Source organism: Ovis aries, chromosome 25 (assembly GCF_016772045.2).
Source record: "Ovis aries strain OAR_USU_Benz2616 breed Rambouillet chromosome 25, ARS-UI_Ramb_v3.0, whole genome shotgun sequence".
Taxonomy (NCBI): domain Eukaryota; kingdom Metazoa; phylum Chordata; class Mammalia; order Artiodactyla; family Bovidae; genus Ovis; species Ovis aries.
Genome location: NC_056078.1, coordinates 1,780,366 through 1,800,413, shown reverse-complemented (window position 1 = coordinate 1,800,413; position 20,048 = coordinate 1,780,366). Strand labels below are relative to the sequence as shown.

General features: G+C 45.9%; 1 protein-coding gene across 1 annotated transcript in view; it reads right to left on the bottom strand.

The window, feature by feature from the left end:
• Positions 1-20,048, bottom strand: part of GALNT2 (polypeptide N-acetylgalactosaminyltransferase 2) — a 179,473-nt gene that overhangs the window by 27,137 nt on the left and 132,288 nt on the right. The window contains exons 4-8 of the mRNA XM_042241051.2: positions 11,093-11,191; positions 10,770-10,837; positions 10,453-10,518; positions 3,310-3,431; positions 2,238-2,325 (exon numbers count right to left, since the gene is read on the bottom strand). Coding sequence (XP_042096985.1) covers positions 2,238-2,325; positions 3,310-3,431; positions 10,453-10,518; positions 10,770-10,837; positions 11,093-11,191 — 443 coding nt within the window. The remainder of the gene's footprint in view (positions 1-2,237; positions 2,326-3,309; positions 3,432-10,452; positions 10,519-10,769; positions 10,838-11,092; positions 11,192-20,048) is intronic.

The following is a 20,048-nucleotide window of genomic DNA, read 5'->3' as shown; positions in this document are numbered from 1 at the left end:
CTCCTGCACGTCCTCGAGGGGTAAGACAAGCTGGACAGTCACACCGAGGGTGACAGAGACAGCCCAGGGCTGGAGCTGGAAAGCCCCAGGCACGCTCACCATTCACTAAGCATCTCCGGAATCTTGCCTCGCAACCTAAGCGCCTCCTCCCAGCACCACTGCCCCCAGTTGAGGCACTGGGTGGGAGCCGCCCAATCACGGCCCTGGCCTCCTCCAGCCACCCCAAGTGGCTGCTCTATCGTCACCCCTTTTCTCAGGCAGGGATGCTGAAGGGCAGAGGGGACATGGCCTGCCCTTGACAACGCGGCCTGAAAGAGGCACCAGGGCCCAGGGCACCCCGGCGGGGCCCAGTGTTCCGCTTTCTGAGGTTCCTTCCAATGTCTCAGTTTTACTGTCTCCTTTGTTTACTGTCGGTTGACCCTCAGCTGTGTGTCTGTCTGGAATAGTCCATCTTCTAATCAGTTCAAAACGTTAGAGATGGAAAAGAAGCCCCTCAGCTTACATAAAGGAACTGGGGTGCTGGGCCGTTAGAAGAGTTCACTCGTCTGAGGTGTAGAAGAATCGAGAGTCAATAAATCGCAGATACGGAAGGCAAAGGTTCTGACGCCTCTCTGGTCTCTCTCTCTACAGTAGGCTTTGCTGAGTTCTTGGCTCTTAGCTGAGTTCTGAGAGGACAGGCTGCCAACCAGCTGAGTTTCAGAACTTGAAGCATTTACCACTGGGCTGTGCAGGAGCCGGCATGCCCCAGGTCACCCCACAGACAGTCCTGGGGTCACAGGAGAGCCTGCAGGCCCCAGGTCACCCCACAGACAGTCCTGGGTCACAGAAGAGCCTGCGGGCCCCAGGTCACCCCACAGACAGTCCGGGGGTCACAGGAGAGCCTGTGGGCCCCAGGTCACCCCCACAGACAGTCCTGGGTCACAGGAGAGCCTGTGGGCCAGAGGTCACCCCCACAGACAGTCCTGGGTCACAGGAGAGCCTGCAGGCCCCAGGTCACCCCACAGACAGTCCTGGGTCACAGGAGAGCCTGCAGGCCCCAGGTCACCCCACAGACAGTCCTGGGTCACAGGAGAGCCTGCAGGACCCAGGTCACCCCATAGACACACAGTCCTGGGTCACAGGGACAATAGGGTTGGCTCCTCAGGGTCAGCTAGCATGAGGCCTGTGTACCCATCAGCTTTGTGAAGCTCCTCATGAAAACAGCAGCTCTCCAGGTGGAGTCCAGGAGCCCCTGGAGTCCTCAGGTCCTTTCTGGAGGTCTGTGATATTGAAACTCCTCTCATACTTATATTAAGGCTTTACAGGCCCCTTTCGATCTCATTTTTCCAAAGTGCAGGAAGGAGTTTTCCGGAAGCTTCAGGATAGGAGGCGTCAGCGCACATGGGCAGCACAGATGTGCCTGCATCACTCCCTGTTCTTACCGTCAGCCTTACTTTCTAACACGGCAAATGCTCATCAGTACAGCCCATGTGAACGAAGCTCTTTAGGGCCTTCAATAATTTTCAGGATGGTGAGGACTGCCAACGCAGGAGCCACAGGAGACATGGGTTTGAGCCTTGGGTCGGGAATATCCTTTGGAGGAAGAAATGGCAATCCACTCCAGTATTCTTGCGAGGGTAATCCCACTGACAAAGGAGCCTAGAAGGCTGCAGTCCATGGGGTCTTGAAGAGTCATACTCGACTGAGCACAACAAAGACAAGATTAGACACCTCACTATGGCGCTTTGTGGAGGGTGGGTTTTACGGGTCACACTCAAGACATAAGGGCCCTTGGGAAACTAGTGGCATCATTCAGACAAAAGGGTCCCCAGAAGGAGGCGGGACATGGGTGGCTAGTGGGGAAGGGGGGGCTGACAGTTAGGCCATAGGAAGGATGGGCCGTGCAGGCCTGGAGGCCCCGAAATCAGGGCAGAGCCAGGAGGATGGGTTTCCAGCCCGAGATGGAGGCTATGAGCGGATGGTGGGGTGTCGAGGACAGACCCCGTCAGCCTGGCATCTGTCCACCGGCTCCCACGGGGATGGCTCTGTACACCAAGCCACACGTCCCTGCAGCCATGTAAGCCCAGCAGATAAGGATGGGAACCGTGGAGGCAGTCTCAGGGAGCCCAGGCTGCTTCTGCCCCCTTATGAGCCCTGTGGCTTGAGCACAGGCGCGCTCCTGGTGGGGACCTGCAGCCCCTGACCTGAGATGGAGCAGCGCTGAGCTGCACACAGGCTGGGCCCCAAGCAGCACCTACCGCCTTTTAAGTCCGCAGACGCGCCCACGTACTGAAAGTTGTCCATGTTGATGACATCAATGATGGGGGACACGACACGGGTCCTGTCCTGAAATGCAGGGGAGGCAAGAGCAGGTGTCAGGACCAACCAGGACCTGCATGGGGGAGGCCTGAATGTCAGTGCCCAGAGGGAGATCCCCACCCCCAACACCTGCCACCCCTCGCCCTGGAGTTTGCCCCCTGGCTTGGCACCCGCAGCCCTGCGCTGTGCTGGGGGTCAGGGGCATAGAGCACACGGCCCCAGAGGAGGTGCCAGGGGGTGTGGGGTAGCCCTGCACATGTTCACTGGTGGAGAACAACTATCTCCTGGGACTGTTCTTGGTTTTGTTTTATTTCCCTAACAGCCAAGAACAAATGTCAATTTTTATTAACCCCAAAGAAGAAATTAAGAGTGGCGGACAGCATCTCAGCAAGCGTTAGCATGAGACTATGTAGTGAGGATTACAACACATCATTTGAGTTATTTCATGTTTCATGATTTGCTGCTTATCTGCATTCCTGGCTACGGTACAAAAAGAATGGCTTGTTCCTTTAATATTTCTCTAGCACTTTCTTTACATTTGCTTTACTGTCCCAAAGAACCTCTTTCTTAGTAGGAAAAAAAGAAAGTCAATAAAACAAGCAGATGGCAACAGAGATATCACAAGAGGCTGAACATAACAGTAACACTAGAGATAGCGTTTCTAGGAGGTAAAGGTGAGCAGTCCCCGCTCACCTAACGGCCTCATGCGTCCCTGTGTGGCTGGGGCTGCCCCTGCCCACCAGCCGCAGCCCGGGTCTCAGGGTGGCAAGGCCAGGCTGGGGGCCCTGCGGCCTCTGTCCTCAGCGCTCTACCTGCTTTGAGCTCAGAATCGGTGCAAAGCTTCAGGCAGGAAAGGAAGACCCTCCGAAGGGGAGGGCTGTCTTAGACGATCCAGACTCTCAGCAGCCTCTGCTCACCCTCCCCGGTACCTGCCAAGCGGTTTTCCCCAGTTGACAGATTCCCCCAGTGGACAAAACCGCCCCCGAGGCCCGTCCCAGCCCGCACCCTCACCTCAGCCACCCTCTCCAGGAGGGGCTCCAGCCAGCGCTCGTTGCACTCGCAGTGGCTGTCCAGGAAGGTCAGGACCTTGGCCTGCGCCGCGTCAGCCCCCCGCACTCGCGACCTCATCAGGCCTGTGGAGCGACAGCAAAAGCGCGTCAGGGGAGAACCCGCGCGAGCCCAGCATCTGCGCCTCCTCACGCAGCCCCCTCTCTGGCACAGACTCTACCGCAGCATTTGCAGAGGATCGATGCTGCCTTGAGGTCACCCAGGTAAGGACTTTTCTTTAAAGCTCGCTGGGTGACTGAGGAAACAACTTGAAAAACTGCCTTCTGAGGAAGGCTTTTGCATAATTGGAGTCTTTACCAAGCAACTGAAATGTGCAACTTCTGAAACTCCTTTCACGACAACAGCGTTTTCTAATTAACTAGGGTAAGGAATGCGTCACCCAGACACTTCAAGCGCTAAGGGAGCCAATTTTAATGGCAGTGATTTAATGATAATAGTGTTGTCAATGTCTTTGTCTTCAAAGACTTATCACAAGCCAAATTAACATAAATGATAAAGCCCAGTTGTTTGACTTTTACACAAAATTAGTTATACTATTTGGTCACATTAAAAAATTATATACTTGTGATCTGCTAATAATAGACACCTTTTATTATCACACAAAGTCTTCTCATACATAGTATATTCATCGCTATATGGTGTGGTCATAACTGGCTTATTCTGGGCTTTGCACACGGAGACAATGAGAATGTTCACAACCAGTGAGGACAGCACAGTGCTGCACATTCTTTATGCAGGACAGTGGTCTAAACGGGTTTCAATGATTCTTAAAGACCCGCATGCTAGAGCAGGAAGAATGGGCAAACAATTCCTGGGTCTGCTATTATGAAGTAGCTTGTAATAGGGAAACCACGTTCCAGAGAACAAGTATAAACTCTTGAGCAAAATGGAAAATCCAATTTGGGAAAGGGCTCGAGTAGCCAAGGGCAGGCAGAAACTAGAGGGCATTCAACCCCTAAATGAAGAAAATTAGGGATTTCCCTGGTGGTCTAATGGTTAAGAATCCATCTTCCAATGCAGGAGATCTGGGTTTGATCCTTGACTGGGGAAAGATCCCACACAGTGGGGACAACCAAGTCCATGTACACAGCAGGAGAAGTGCACGTGCTGAGACTAGAGAGAAGCCCTGCGAGCCGTAACTAGAGAAAGCCTGAGGGCCAGAGTGAAGGCCAGTGTAGCCAAGTTTATTATTAAAATCACACAGAGTGAGAGCGCTCTTTACATGGGACTTCCCCCCAGTGGTACTCTCCAACCCACTGCAATGGAGCTGTTTGGGGCTTAAGTATCAGAGGGTAGAGTCTGGGGTTTCTAGAGCGGCTGAAACAGAAGGAGGAGATCCTGGGAGGGATCTGGTGATCCCTGAAATCCTTGGCTGACTCCTGACCTGCAGGCACAGAGGAGACCTTGAAGAGTCCATGAAGAGAAACAATCAGAAGATTTCTGCTGGAATCGAGCTTTGGCACTCGAGTTCTGCGAGGTTAGAAGGGTTTGGTAAACACCTCAGTTCTACAGAAACTCCAGCAGGGACACATTAGGAACACAGACTATGTCTCAGGAATAAGGGTTTCACCTAAGATATACTCATCCGAATGAAGCATAACGACAAACCTACCCAGGTTCAAGGTCATAAGCTAGTCATTTAATTAACCAGATGTAACAAAGATCTTTCTCTAGAGAAAGGTAACAGAATCTAGTGTCTCTACTACATATCATTCACACTTCCAACATAAAATTAAAACATTAGCAGACATGAGAAGAGAAAAATGTATTCCATATTCAAGAGAAAAGAAATCAATAGAAACATCCTGATTCAAATGTTGAAATCAACAGATGAGATTTTAAAGATGCTATTATAATAACTCTAACCAAGAACTCCAAGGAAATGATTGGAATGAGCAAACATGGGGAATCTCAGCAGAGAAATGAAAACTACAAGAATTAAATGGATATTCCTGAACTGAAAACTGCAATTGTCTGAAATAAAAAACTGACTGACTGGGCTGAATAGTAGATTAACCGTATCAGTGAATTTGAAAATGGATCAATAAAAACTGACCTATCTGGTGAATACAGAGAATAATACTGAAAGAGGAAAAAGAGATGAAGCAACCTATGGACAATATCAAGTGGTGTAACACACAGGTGCACTTAGAGGCCAAGAATGAGGCGTGAAACAATATGTAAAGAAACAGAAGGCCAAAGATTTCCCGAATTCAGTGAACACTTCAACTTACAAATTCAAAGGGATCAGCAAATCTGCAGCAGGATAAATGAAAGGCAAATCAAATATAACCAGGTCACAGTCAAACTGCTAAAAACCAAAGATAAAGAGACAGTCTGGAAATCAGCGAGAAGAAATACCCTGCAGCAGACAAGGAATCAGCAACACGGATGCCTACACATAAGCAGAAAGACAGAGGCCAGAGGCCAGAGGTAGTGGGGCGGCGTGTTCAAGTGCTGGAAGGCAGACTAACGGTCAGCTCAGACGCCTACACGTAAGCAGAGAGACAGAGGCCAGAGGCAGTGGGGCGGCGTGTTCACAGGGCTGGAAAGCAGACGAACGGTCAGCTCAGACGCCTACACGTGAGCAGAGAGGCAGAGGCCAGAGGCAGTGGGGCGGCGTGTTCACAGGGCTGGAAAGCAGACGAACGGTCAGCTCAGACGCCTACACGTGAGCAGAGAGACAGAGGCCAGAGACGTTGGGGCTGTGTGTTCACAGTGCTGGAAGGCAGACAAACGGTCAGCTCAGATCCCTACACGTAAGCAGAAAGACAGAGGCCAGAGGCAGTGGGGCAGCGTGTTCACAGGGCTGGAAGGCTGACAAACGGTCAGCTCAGACACCTACACGTGAGCAGAGAGACAGAGGCCAGAGACAGTGGGGCGGCATGTTCACAGGGCTGGAAGGCAGATGAATGGTCAGCTCAGAATTCTACTCAGAGAATACACTCTTCACTAACAAAGGAAAAAGAAAGGCTTTTCAGACAAAGAGAAAGTGAGAGATTTTATTTCCTACAAGAAAAATGAAGTTTTAAAGGTTCTCTGGGCTGAAGGGAAATGACATTAGACAGAAAGCTGAATCTATGGAAAGAAATGAAGATACTAGAATCAAAAAATGCAAGGATAAATTTTACAGTCCATTTATATATTCTAATTTCTTTATAAGATAACATTATTTTAAAGCAAGCATTTTAACACTGTTATTTTGGGGTTTAAACCATATCATAACAACAAATGAAGGAAATATATGATAACAACAATATTCAGGACAAGGAATAGAAATGGAATTAATTGTTGCAAGGTTTTACATAAAGTTGTAATTGACTCTAAATAGACTGTTACAAGTTAAAAATGTATGTTGTAACACTCAGAGCAACCAGGATAAGAAGTATATAGCTAAAAGGCTACAAAAAATATGAAAATGGAACACTAAAATAAACAAAAATTACTTCAAACTACATTACCAAGCTATAGTAATCAAAACAGGATGGCCTTGGCATAAAAATAAGTATACAGGTCAATGAGACAGAATGGAGAGCCCAGAAATAAACACACACACACATACGGCTATTAATTTACAACAAAGGGACTAAGAACACATACGGAGAAAGGATAATCTCTTTAATAAATGGTGTCAGGAAACTGGACAGCCACATGCAAAAGAAAGAAACTGGACCCCTATCTTACATCATACACAAGAATCAACTCAAAATGGATTAAAGGTCTGAAAATTAAGGCTTGAAACCATAAAACTTCTAGAAGAAAATATAGGCAAGCTTCTTAACATTCAGTTCAGTTCAGTCGCTCAGTCATGTCCGACTCTTTGCGACCCCATGAACTGCAGCACGCCAGGCCTCCCTGTCCATCGCCAACTCCTGGAGTTCACTCAGACTCATGTCCATCAAGTGGTGGCAATGATCTTTTTTTAAATTTGACACCAAAGCAAAGGCAGCAAAGGCAAAAATAAACAATGGGATTACATCAAACTAAAAAGCTTCTCCAGAGCACGTACAGACACACACAAACTACTCATAAAAGGAGAAGGCAACCTATAGAAGGAGAAAAAGTGTCTGGAAATCACACAGCTGATAAGAGATTAGCGTCCAAAATATACAAAGAACTCACACAACTCAATACCAAAAACAAAAACAAGATACTCTGATTAAAAGTGGCCAGAGGAATTGAAAAGACAGTTTTCCAATGAAGACGTATAAATGGACAACAGGTACATGAAAAGGTGCTCAACATAAAGGGGATTATAACCATAATTATAATTACATAATTATAATCAAAATTTATCATATAATTATATAATCACATAACTCATATCATATAATTATATGATATACATTTTATGATATTCATATCATATAATCATAATTTTATCATATATAATCATAATTATAATCATAATCATCAGCGGATTCAAACCAAAACACCTCACACTTCACAGACTGTCTGTATCAAAAATTCAAGCGATATCAATTGCTGGTAAGGACATGGAGAGAAGGGAACCCTTGTGCACTGTTTGTAGGCATGTAGATATGTGTATTTACTGTGGAAAACACTAAGGACAGTCTTCAAAAATTAAAAGTAGAACTACCGTATGAGCCAGCAATTCCAAGGAAGTAAGAATCACTACATGCATCCCCATGCTTGCTGCAGCATTATTTACTACAGCCAAGGCACTGAAGCAAACTCAATGTCCACTGACAGACGAATGGATAAAGAAAACGTCACACACACACACACAGGCACTGCCCCTTGCAGCAACAGTATGGATGGATCTTGAGGGCATAATGCTACATGGAAAAAGTCAAACAGAGAAAAAGACAAATACTCAGTGAGCTCACTAATATGGAAATCTAAAAAAACTAACCCAAAGATAAAGAGAACAACTGATGGTTGCTAGAGGGAGGGGGATGGGTGAGCGTGGACAAAAAGCACACATTCCCAGTTAATGAGACAGAAGTTCTGGGCATGTGATGTGCAGCGTGGCGACCATAGCTAATAATACTGTATTGTTTACTTGAAAGTTGCTTTGAGAGGTAGATCCTGAAAGTTCTCATCACAAGACAAAGAACTTGTAGCTGTGTGAGGTGATGGGTGTTAACCAAGCTTACTGTGGTGACCACTTCACAATACATACATATATCAAATCACTATATTGTATACCTCAAATGAATACAATATTTTATGTCAATTATATATATCAATGACCTGGAAAAAATCAACTAATCAGGCAGGACAGCAGGAACAAGAAGCACAGGGACAAATTGAGAACCTGGCTTACGAGCAAGGTTTTGGCCCCACTGCTGACACTCAACAGCTGGATGGTCTTGGAAAAGCAACTTAACTTCCTCCACCTTTAATGCTTCCATCTGTACAACAGCAACTAGTTTTTAAAACTTTCAAAGTACATCAGTGTTATCAAAATGCAGATGTCCAGGCGCCACCCCTAGACATCTAAAAATTCTAATTCAATTGTGGGTAGCGTCAAGGAATGGTCTTCTTTTAGGTTCCCTAGGTGATTATAATCAATAGCCAGGTAAGGAACGCTGGCACAATTAACTCCCAGCACTAAACGACCCAAGGTTGCTCCTTCACTATAAGACCTGAAGCAACTGGCTTGCTCTGTCGTCTAGCAGCGTTGCTATGAGCACTTCTGCATATGTTCAACTATATGGGATACACACACAGAGGCACACACACACTTGGGTGTGTATTTTCTGACGCAACGACCTCATTCCTCACGTGCTCCACATAGGTCTATCACAATCTGGCTTCCCACAGCTGCTCCTCTTCATTCCTTCCCAAAACAAGGTGGGTTCCCCTCCACATGAACTGCCTAACTTGAAGCAAATGGCAAGCTTCTTTTAGAAACACTGCTTTTGATTTCTAAGCAGGTTACAGGCACTCTGATAAGGCTGGCATGCGGTTTGCCAGTAACAACGGCCAACATGAAAGATAATTTCTTTTCTTTTTTTTCCTCTTCATCTTTTCCCCCATGCCAGAGGACACTTTGGTTTTGAATTCAACAAGTTATTATGTACCTTCTCTGGGGGCAAGTACAGTGCAAGATTTTGGTTTACTCAAAGCTTGGGGGACAGATATAAGTCCAGCAAACAGTTGGCTTAGGGGCAAGGCTGACCCCATTGTTTATGCATCTTGAACATCTGGATTGGAGATCTCTGTTGGTTAAAATATGATGTTGATGATATCGCCCTAACAGGCTCACCCACTTTATTGGCTGGTTAGATTCTTGCTAAGAAAAACTGACTCCAGCTGGAGCACACAGGGGACCAGATGAAAGACAATGTTCTCTGATCAAAGGGCACAGCCACCACTCCAGGACCAACACTCATCCTCAAATAGCAAAAACAGCCCATAGTTTAAACTCTGCCATTTTCCCTACAGAAAGATTCTCAGGACCCTGGAAGAGCCAAGAATCCGGCCATTAGCTCTCTACCAGCATGGATGCACTGGCTGTTAATTACACTGTGATTTCAGTTTCCTTTCCAGACACTTCAAAGTAATGCTTTCCTCTCTGGAGTCTCTCTTATAACTGCCAAAAAAGTGGACTCGATGAGCCCAGCTCCAGCAAAGACAAGACTGACAGCAGGTTTCAAGGCTGGCATTTGCAATAAGCACGTAATTACAGTGCTCTTTCCCCTTTTTGGATGGTTCACCTTGGGCAAGCTGTCAAACTTGAATCCCAGTTATTTAATCAGATGCCTGAAGCATGGAGTCATTAAAGTTCTCATTACTAAATCTTTTTCTTCTTAATTCTAGTACTCAAGGGACTTGATAAGATTTCCTAGATTGTGAAAGAGAGAAGCCAGTTTTCTAAATAAATAAATAACAATGTGATTTGAACTCGAGCCCTAGTGCACAATTTCAATTAGGTAAGCTTTTAATGTCCTTCCTATGTTTGCTGGGAGAGGCTCCCAAGAGGCTGTGCTGGAGGGAGGCAGACAAAAGACGAGACAGTTAATTGTTCCTGCACCTGAAATGTTTCTTCACACTATTACTGGGTTCAGGGAAAATCAGAATTCAACTGTTTTGGTATTGAATTAAGAGAAGTCTTACCTTCTCGCCGATCGTTTCGGAGTACACGTACTTTCTCAATTTTCCCCAAGAGAGCCCCGTCTTCAGCTGGGAAAAGAAAAGAAGCAAAGCTTTTGAACCTCAAGTTTACAAAGGGCTTGGGGGGGCAGGGATGGTGATTCTCCATCACCGATGGGCTGATGAGCCCCTTGGGGCATCAGAGAGGCCCTCTTTTTGCTGCTCCCACTTCTTGAGGCCTTTTCTTGAAACTTGTCCTTAGCACCCACAGCCCAGAAAGGCTGGTGCCCAGGAGAAGGGCCAGAAGGAGGGGTGGGGGTGGGGGACTGGTCTCTACTTACGGTCATTGCTGTAGTCATCCACCAAGATGATTTCTTTTATCAGGTGGGGCGGGCTTTTCTTAAGGACACTGAGGAAAGGCAGAAAGATACAGTTGCAGGCCTTTCAGGGGTGTGATGCGGGTGGGAAACTCTCATCCCCTGGCCCCAGTCCTGGATGGAGGAGCCCCCAGCCCCTCCTGTGCTGCACAGTCAGGGGACCTGTCTGCTCCCCCAGACAGCCCTTGCCTGGCTGTGCTGGGCACTTGGCCCTTGTTCGGCATCCCTGCTGGGGATGCCCCTCTACGCTTCAGTGGGTGGGAACGGGTGGCAGCTGCAGGCCTCACCTGACCACTGTCCTCAGCAAAGCTGACCTGGCTTCATTGTGAAACGTGATGACCACGCTGGTGGCTGGCAGATCTACCCGCCACTGCTTCCGCTGACACCTGCAGGAAAAGAAGGAGCGACCTGAACCACGGGCTGGGACCAACCCCAGCGAGCCCCCTGACAGTGTGGGCAGCCGGCCCTGCAGCACAGCACTCGGGGTGAACCTGCCGTTTGCAGGAGGCACTGGCCTATTCTGAGACGCAGTGACAGTGGGCCATCAGGAAACAGGAAACACAACCAGAGCAACAATTTAAAAGATGAAAGATTTCAGCAAAATGTAACATACTGAGAACATCTTTCTAACGTGTTAAAAAAAAATGTGTTTCAAAACAGTGAATCCCCATTTAGTCGCACATGCTGATACACCTATATAGATGTGCTTTTCACAGTTCACAGTGCTTACTTGTGAGGGGTGGAATCAACTGTGTGATGCTGCTCTTTTCTTCTCTCCTACTTTGCCTGCAGCAAGCATGTGGGTTGCTGGGATTCTCAGCCGAGCTGTATTTGGTATCTGGCTCTACCCTGGTCCTGGATCGCAAGACACACGCCCCTCACCTTGTCAGACTGTCATCCCAGGGGCCAGTGCTGCAGGCTGCTGTGGGAGAGGGAAGGGTGGTTGGGCCTTTGAGCCCATCAGCTCCCCTTCTACTTCCAGCAGCACTGAAAGAACCAGGCTGAATAAAGTCCCTACAAATTGTGGGCAGACTGCAACAGGCAGTCTGTACCCTGCAGACAGACACAAGGCTGTGAGGGCCCAGAAAAGCTGTTTCAGAACACAGGACTCTAGAGCCCTGGGCTGAAGATGCTGAGCCATCACCCACTAGGCAACAGAAAGGACCAGCAAAAGGAGATCGGGCTCAGCAGGTACAACATAAGGGACACTGCAAGTCCCTCGAAAGCTCCATGACCTTGAAAAACATGCCCGCAGAGAGGTGATGCTCCAGAGAATCCTGTGAGAGCAAGACCCCTGGGCAGGCTTATAGTTCTTGAGGACTGCTGCAAACAAACTGTGGCATGAGGGCATTCAGGGAGTTAGTCTGGTGGCAAAAGGGGTGAGGACAGACAGCTAAAGCCTCTTTGGCCTCTGGAAGCAGCTCTTGGCCCGACGTGGAGACAGTGATGATCTTGCCTGCAGTAGGGTGGGGACCGTCAGTCGGCCACCAGGGACGTGGTCCCTCCACACTGTGCTCACCATCTGGGATCCCTGCACTGGTAGCAGAGAAGGTGGAACACTTTCCATTGGGCCAACATATTTTCAAGAGTTTGTTTTACTCTCGGGACTTTCCTGGTGGTGCAGTGGCTAACTGGCTAAGTGCTCTCAACGCAGGGAGTCTGGATTCAGCCCTGGGTCAGGGCACTAGATCCCACATGCCACAACTAAGAGCTCTCATGCCACAACAAACAAAGACCCCAGCGCAGCCAAACAAGTATTTTTTGAAGAACTTGTTTTACTCTTTAGCTCTTAATGTAATTGACCACAGCTGCAAGTGATCTGCTCCCAGAATTGAAACTATTCATCTTAATGATAAGAAATGAGTAGGAAAAGGAGAAAGATTAATATATTTGGAGCTCAGCAGCGCCTTAAAGGAAAATGGTTGACACATATTTTCCCTCAGGACTGGGAAAACTATTTCAGAGAGCAAATTTTGAAAATGAGCAAGAAAAGCAGTACGATTAAAAAGCAATTAGGTCAGATCACAAAATGGGCTTCTTCTGTTTACCTTAGTTATATGGATAACTGGATTTTAATTAACTATGAGAAAATGACATACCAGTCACTGTTGGGGGAAAGAATGCATTCTGGAATTAATGTCAAGTCTTTAATGACAAGTAGATTGATAGGCTAGAGTGTTTTTTCTTTTTTTTTTCACTTTTAAGAATTTGTCGATTGTTAGATTAAGGAAGTAAGAATCTGCAAGGTTCAACTGTAAACAAATGATCAACAAATGTCATTCCCAAGAACCAAAACTGCAAAGCTAATGAAATAAGAACCCCAGGATAGGAGCCAATACTCTGCAATCAGACCCCACTCCACACAGTTGAGGGGGGTGCTTTGCTGAGCTGAGCAGATTTGTTGAACTCTGTCTGGTGCAGCCACGTGAAAAATCAAAAGGAGAGAAGGGAGCATTTTTCAGGCTTAAATCATAGTAAACTCAGCTGATGCAATCACGTCCTATTCCCTCGTTTTCTGTCTCTCTGCAGGAAGCCTCGTCTTCCACGAGCATTTGGAATTCTCAAGGGGCTTTGGACACATTTTTCAGAACACAGCATCCACACCATTTTATTAAAATTCCTCTCCAGTCATAAGGCACCAAGTTTTGCTAGGAATTGGCAATTAGGAAATTTAAGAGGTATATCCTATTTCTAAGATAAAGAGGGATGACAAGTAAAAACCGAGAAATAACTCATTCCTTGTGAGTTTAAGAGTGTTATATGTACGTATATGAATTCAGATCCTAAGTCTTCACACTGAGCCAAGAAAAAGGAGGGGTTGTTTGAAGAATTTCTTTAAAAAGAAACAGAATAAATCTTGCACGTAAAGAGCTCTGTCGCTGCCAAGCAGTCTTCTCTGCTTCAGAGCTGGTGAAAGAACGCCTGCCTGATATAGAAACCCACTAGGGGGGCTAGCTGTCAGGGGCACCTTCATCCTGAAGCTTCTCTGAGAACTGAGCAGAAGCCGGGGCTTAGTTGGCATCAGCAGCATGGAGAGTCTGCAGTCAATTCTGTTCTCCCTCCCAGACGACGCAGCTGAGGCAGTGTGATGTGGAGGATAGCTTTGGGTCAAGTTCACTTGAGTTTCCATGGGTCATTCTGGTAATTTCCTGTCCAGTTAAATGGGGACTTTAAAAAACTGGACACACAGTGATTTTAAAAAATATTTTACTGAGCTTTAAATTTCTGTGAGATGATGGCCATCGTCTCTCTCTCTCAATCAGCTGATGTCTAGTACACTGAGCACCTGAGCCCTCAGGGTGCCGAACGAACCTGTCTCTGGGGAGGCTTGTCTCTGATGCAAATGTTATATGTAGGTTTGGTTGAGACACTGATGAAATATTCAAACACCACATGTCCTCAGACTGGGAAGCCAGGGGCTCCGTTTAGTAACATGGAAGGTTGCCCCATGGTGTGGAAAAGGGTACAGAAATATGCTGTCTACCCCATGCCCTCGACCTACCTCCCAGCCCCACTGCTGGTCTGGCCTGTGGCAACCTTGGTCACTGAGTGACCTGAGGCACTGTATCCTTCTTCATCTGTGAAACCGGCCCGTACAATTTTGCATGGTCAGTGGGACAATCAAGTATCGAAAAAGGACTCTGAACACTGGAAAGGTTGCTGTCATCCTAATAAGGGCTATCGTATGCACTTGGCTGTCATGTATCAACAGGCATCTACCCAGGCATCTTCTACCAAGCACCTGGGGCTCAACCCCTCTCTGACACCAGCAGGGTCCCCGGAGAGGGCTGTGAAGACCCCACTACCCTAAGCATTCAACACCAGCCCTGCTCTAACCATGCCCTGGGGTCCCACATAGGGGCAAATTTCCAGCAAATGGGGACCCTGGACATCAGTCTCCATGGCAGCTGATTCTTGCTGTGTGTCCACAGAGGGCCTTCTGGCTGGGTCTCAGCTTCCCATGAAACACCTGGAGGGGAAATACCAGGATCATTCACAGTATTTCAAGGTTCTGGTTGCTGTCATGTGTATTTCTCTTTAGAAATTATTGACCTAAAGAAATTTTGGAAATAAATTTTGGATTTATTCTGTGATTTTAACTGGAGTCTGCCCCTGAGAGACAAATCCAGCTTTGATTTGCTGACAACAAAACAAGGCAAAGCATGGGGAGAAAAATAAACAAGCAAAACAAATTCAGTTCAGTTCAGCTCAGTCACACAGTCATGTCCAACTCTTTGCGACCCCATGGACTGCAGCACTCCTATCCATCAACCGCAGGCCTCCCTGTCCATCACCAACTCCCGGAGCTCACTCAAACTCACGTTCATGGAGTCGGTGATGCCATCCAGCCATCTCATCCTCTGTCGTCCCCTTCTCCTCCTACCTTCAATCTTTCCCAGCATCAGGGTCTTTTCCAACGAGGCAGTTCTTTGCATCAGGTGGCCAATATATTGGAGTTTCAGCTTCAGCATCAGTCCTTCCAAAGAATATTTAGGACTGATTTCCTTCAGGATGGACTGGCTAGATCTCTTTGCAGTCCAAGTGACTCTCAAGACTCTTCTCCAACACCACAGTTCAAAAGCATCAATTCTTCTGTGCTCAGCTTTCTTCATATTCCAATTCTCACATCCATACTTGACCACTGGAAAAACCACAGCCTTGACTAGATGGACCTTTGTTGGCAAAGTAGTCTCTGCTTTTTAATATGTTGTCTAGGTAGGTCATAGCTTTTCTTCCAAGGAGCAAGCGTTTTTAATTCCATAGCTGCAGTCACCATCTGCAGTGATTTTAGAGCCCCCCAAAATAAAAAGTCAGCCACTGTTTCTACTGTTTCCCCATCTATTTGCTATGAAGTGACAGATGCCATGATCTTCGTTTTCTGAATGTTGAGCTTTAAGCCAACTTTTTCACTCTCCTCTTTCACTTTCATCAAGAGGCTCTTTAGTTCTTCTTCACTTTCTGCCATAAGGGTGGTGTCATCTGCATATCTGAAGTTATTGATATTTCTCCCAACAATCTTGATTCTAGCTTGGGCTTCATCCAGCCCAGCATTTCACATGATGTACTCTGCATATAAGTTAAATAAGCAGGGTGACAATATACAGCCTTGACATACTCCTTTTCCTATTTGGAACCAGTCTATTGTTCCATGTCCAGTTCGAACTGTTGCTTCCTGACCTGCATTCAGGTTTCTCAAGAGGCAGGTCAGGTGGTCTGGTATTCTCATCTCTTTAAGAGTTTTTTAAGAATTTTCCACAGTTTGTTGGGAAAAACAAATTATCAAAGCTAAGGATCAAGTCTTGGACCATGATCAACTCAGGTGTGGTAATGAGTATCCTGTGGCCTATTGGGGAGAGAGGCAGCAGGCCTGCTTTTTCCCAGGTCGTCACCACCACCACCATCATGGTTATGTCTGCAAGATATCGCAGACATAAAATCTAGAAGATGTTATACAAGCACCTAGGTGTTCCTGCCTGGAGAATCCCAGGGACGGGGTAGCCTGCTGGGCTGCCGTCTATGGGGTCGCACAGAGTCAGACATAACTGAAGCGACTTAGCAGCAAGCACCCTCCACTCCACTTTTTCAAATCTTAATACTTTGCAACACTGGTACCTGATTAAGATTTTTTAAATGAAATAAAACTCGACATATAATAGTTAAAGTCCTGGTACGTCTTTCCTACCTCAAATCACATCTTCATCAATGGTAACACTACCCTAAGCTTGGTTCATCAGTATTCCTCAGTACATCTTCATCAAACCACATGTGCTGTGTGTGTGTGTGTGTGTGTGTGTGTGTGTGTGTTAGTTGCTCAGTTGTGTCTGACTCTTTGTGACGCCATGGACTGTAGCCCACCAGGCTCCTCTGTGCATGGGATTCTCCAGGCAGGGTTGTCATTTCCTTCTCCAGGGGATCTTTCCGACCCAGGGATCAAACCCAGGTCTCCCACATTGCAGGCAGATTCTTTACAGTCTAAGCAATTCATAAACAGAATGGAGTACTGTTTTGTGTATGGCTGACACTGCACTGCGGCTTGCTCTCTCCACTTTTGGGAATGCACCTGCTTTGACATACACGGCTCTGTTTTATTCACACCCGCTGCTGCACGGCCATCTCTTGCAGGAACACACCACATCCAATCCCTTTCTGCTGACAGTCAGTCTCTCTGTTAGGAACAATGCAGTCATGGATACTGTCTTTTTGCATATGTGAGAAGGTTTCTCTGCATCATTTGCCCGCAGACGACTCCTAGTCACAGATTTATGTTATTCAGCAAGCTGATCTTTGAAGGCTGTTCCCAGCTTTACCACACCCACAAGGGCAGCATTCACAGTGCTCCAAATTCTCACCATCCCCTGATAGCATCAAATTTTGCCCACCAGATAGATATGAAATAGCCTCTTAGTATCCTAATTTTCTTTCCCCTGTTTACTAGAGAGGGCACACATCTTGTCATATGTTTATGAGCTGATGATTAAAGACCCCTTTTTAAAATATTATCCCAGGGCCACAGTTTGAAAAATCAAACTTAAAAAGTATGTGTGACAGAATACATCTTAAACAAAATAACAGGATCTGCCACAGACTTGGAGAAGATTTTTGCAGTACTCACGGCTGACAGAGGATACTATCCGGAATATACAAATTCCTATCATCGAATACTAATGAGGCAAAAACCTAACAAATAGTGGACAAAGAATATGAGCAACCATTTGACAGGAGAAACAATCTAACCAGCTCACAGGCCACTGCTGGCCACGGCTGGAGTCCGTGGACTGTGCACTCAGCAACCTAACTGAGCTCTCCCAGTCCTGAGAATCTGTGTATTCTCTGGATTTTCCACCCACTGATTCATCCACATTTTGCCCTTCTCTTTACACCACTTCTACATGTACAGTTCTTGTCTCAATCAGGCACTGTTTATGGCCTGCAATGCAATATGCAATAAAAAAGGTAGTAGAGAACACCTCATCTTCAAAGTGAATGCAATTCAATCCTCATAAAGCATCGTGTTTGCCATGCACATTTTACAGACACCTTTAATCTAGTAAAGTGATGCTCAAAATTCTCCAAGCCAGGCTTCAGCAATACGTGAACTGTGAACTTCCTGACGTTCAAGCTGGATTTAGAAAAGGCAGAGGAACCAGAGATCAAATTGCCAACATCCGCTGGATCATCAAAAAAATAAGAGAGTTCCAGAAAAACATCTACTACTGCTTTATTGACTATGCCAAAGCCTTTGACTGTGTGGATCACAATAAACTGCGGAAAATTCTGAAAGAGACAGGAATACGAGACCACCTGACCTGTCTCTTGAGATATCTGTATGCAGGTCAGAAAGCAACAGTTAGAACAGACTGTTTCCAAATAGGAAAAGGAGTACATCAAGGCTGTATATTGTCACCCTGCTTATTTAACTTATATGTAGAGTACATCATGAGAAACGCTGGGTTGGAGGAAGCACAGGCTGGAATCAGGATTGCTGGGAGAAACATCAATAACTTCAGATATGCAGATGACACCACCCTTATGGCAGAAAGTGAAGCAGAACTAAAGAACCTCTTGATCAAAGTGAAAGAGGAGAGTGAAAAAGCTGGCTTAAAGCTCAACATTCAGAAAACTAAGATTATGGCATCCATCACTTCATAACAAATAGATGGGGAAACAGTAGAAACAGTGGCTAACTTTATTTTGGGGGGCTCCAATATCACTGCAGACAGTGACTGCAGCCACGAAATTAAAACACACTTACTTCTTAGAATAAAAGTTATGACCAACCTACACAGCATATTAAAAAGCAGAGTCATTACTTTGCCAACAAAGGTCCATCTAATCAAGGCTATGGTTTTTCCAGCAGTCATGTATAGATGTGAGAGTTGGACTGTGAAGAAAGCTGAGCACCAAAGAATTGATGGTTTTGAACTGTGGTGTTGGAGAAGACTCTTGAGAGTCCCTTGGACTGCAAGGAGATCCAACCAGTCCATCCTAAAGGACATCAGTCCTCAGTGTTCATTGGAAGGACTGATGCTAAAGCTGAAACTCCTATACTTTGGGCACCTGATGCGAAGAACTGACTCATTGGAAAAGGCCCTGATGCTGGGAAAGATTGAAGGCAGGAGGAGAAGGTTGGATGGTATCACCGACTCAATGGACCTGAGTCTGCGTAAACTCTGGGAGTTGGTGATGGACAGGGAGGCATGGGGTCGCAAAGAGTCGGACATGACTGAGCGACTGAACTGAATTTAATCAGATTTAGGAAACTCCAAGTGCCAAATCAAGTTTATGATTTTTTCCCTTGCATCTATTAAGAAGATCATATAGCTTTCCTCCTTTAATCCTTTGAGAAGGAATATTATATTAATATATCTCATGCTGTTCTATCATTTTTGTATTCCTAAATGAATCTCCCCTTGGCTATGCCTTTTTAAAATAGAGCAATATTAGATACACTGGTACTCGGTTTCCAGTTTTTGACTCTATAATCCTAACAGTAGCTGGCCTAAAATGTTCTGTTCTTCTTCATTCTTTGTCCAGTTTCACAAGAAGGTATTCGAGCCCTCAAGAAGCAAACAAGGCAGCTTTCCCTCTCTTTCTAGAAAGTCTCTAAAAGAGTCTGTGAATTCAGGGAAGATAAACTTCTTACTGTTAAAAAGACCTTTCATGGTTTGCATTCATATTTTTCTATTTATTGAATGACTCTGGTCATTTCCACATTCCTAGAAAACTAAGCATTCCATTAAATTTTCAAATTTGCATACACGTGAACCCACAGTTTTCTTATAATCTTTACAAACTCTACTCTGTCCATAGTTATATCTGCTCCGCTCTTTTATTCCTAACATTATTTAATCATGTTTTTTACATTTATCAGTATTCTTAGAGATTTCTAATTGTTGAAAATCAAGCTTTATATAATCCTGTTTCTTATTTTCCCAGTTTATTAAATTTTTCTTTCTCCTTATTTCCTTTCTTCTGTTTTGAGGTTTACCCCATTTTTGTGTGTGTGTTTGCCTTTTTGAGTCACAGATCTGTCTTACAGTTTGAAAGTCCAACCAGACTATCACTGGAGAAACAAAGGCAGTTCTGTACACAACCGAGAGGAGGGTGGGGTGAAAGAGGAAGAGGTGCCTGTAGGTGTAATGACTAGCTCTAACACTGCAAGAGTGATGTGGCACCTGCCTTGGTCCTGTGCCAAGGTATACATGTAGGGTGGTGCCTCAGGCAATGGACAGCAACATAACA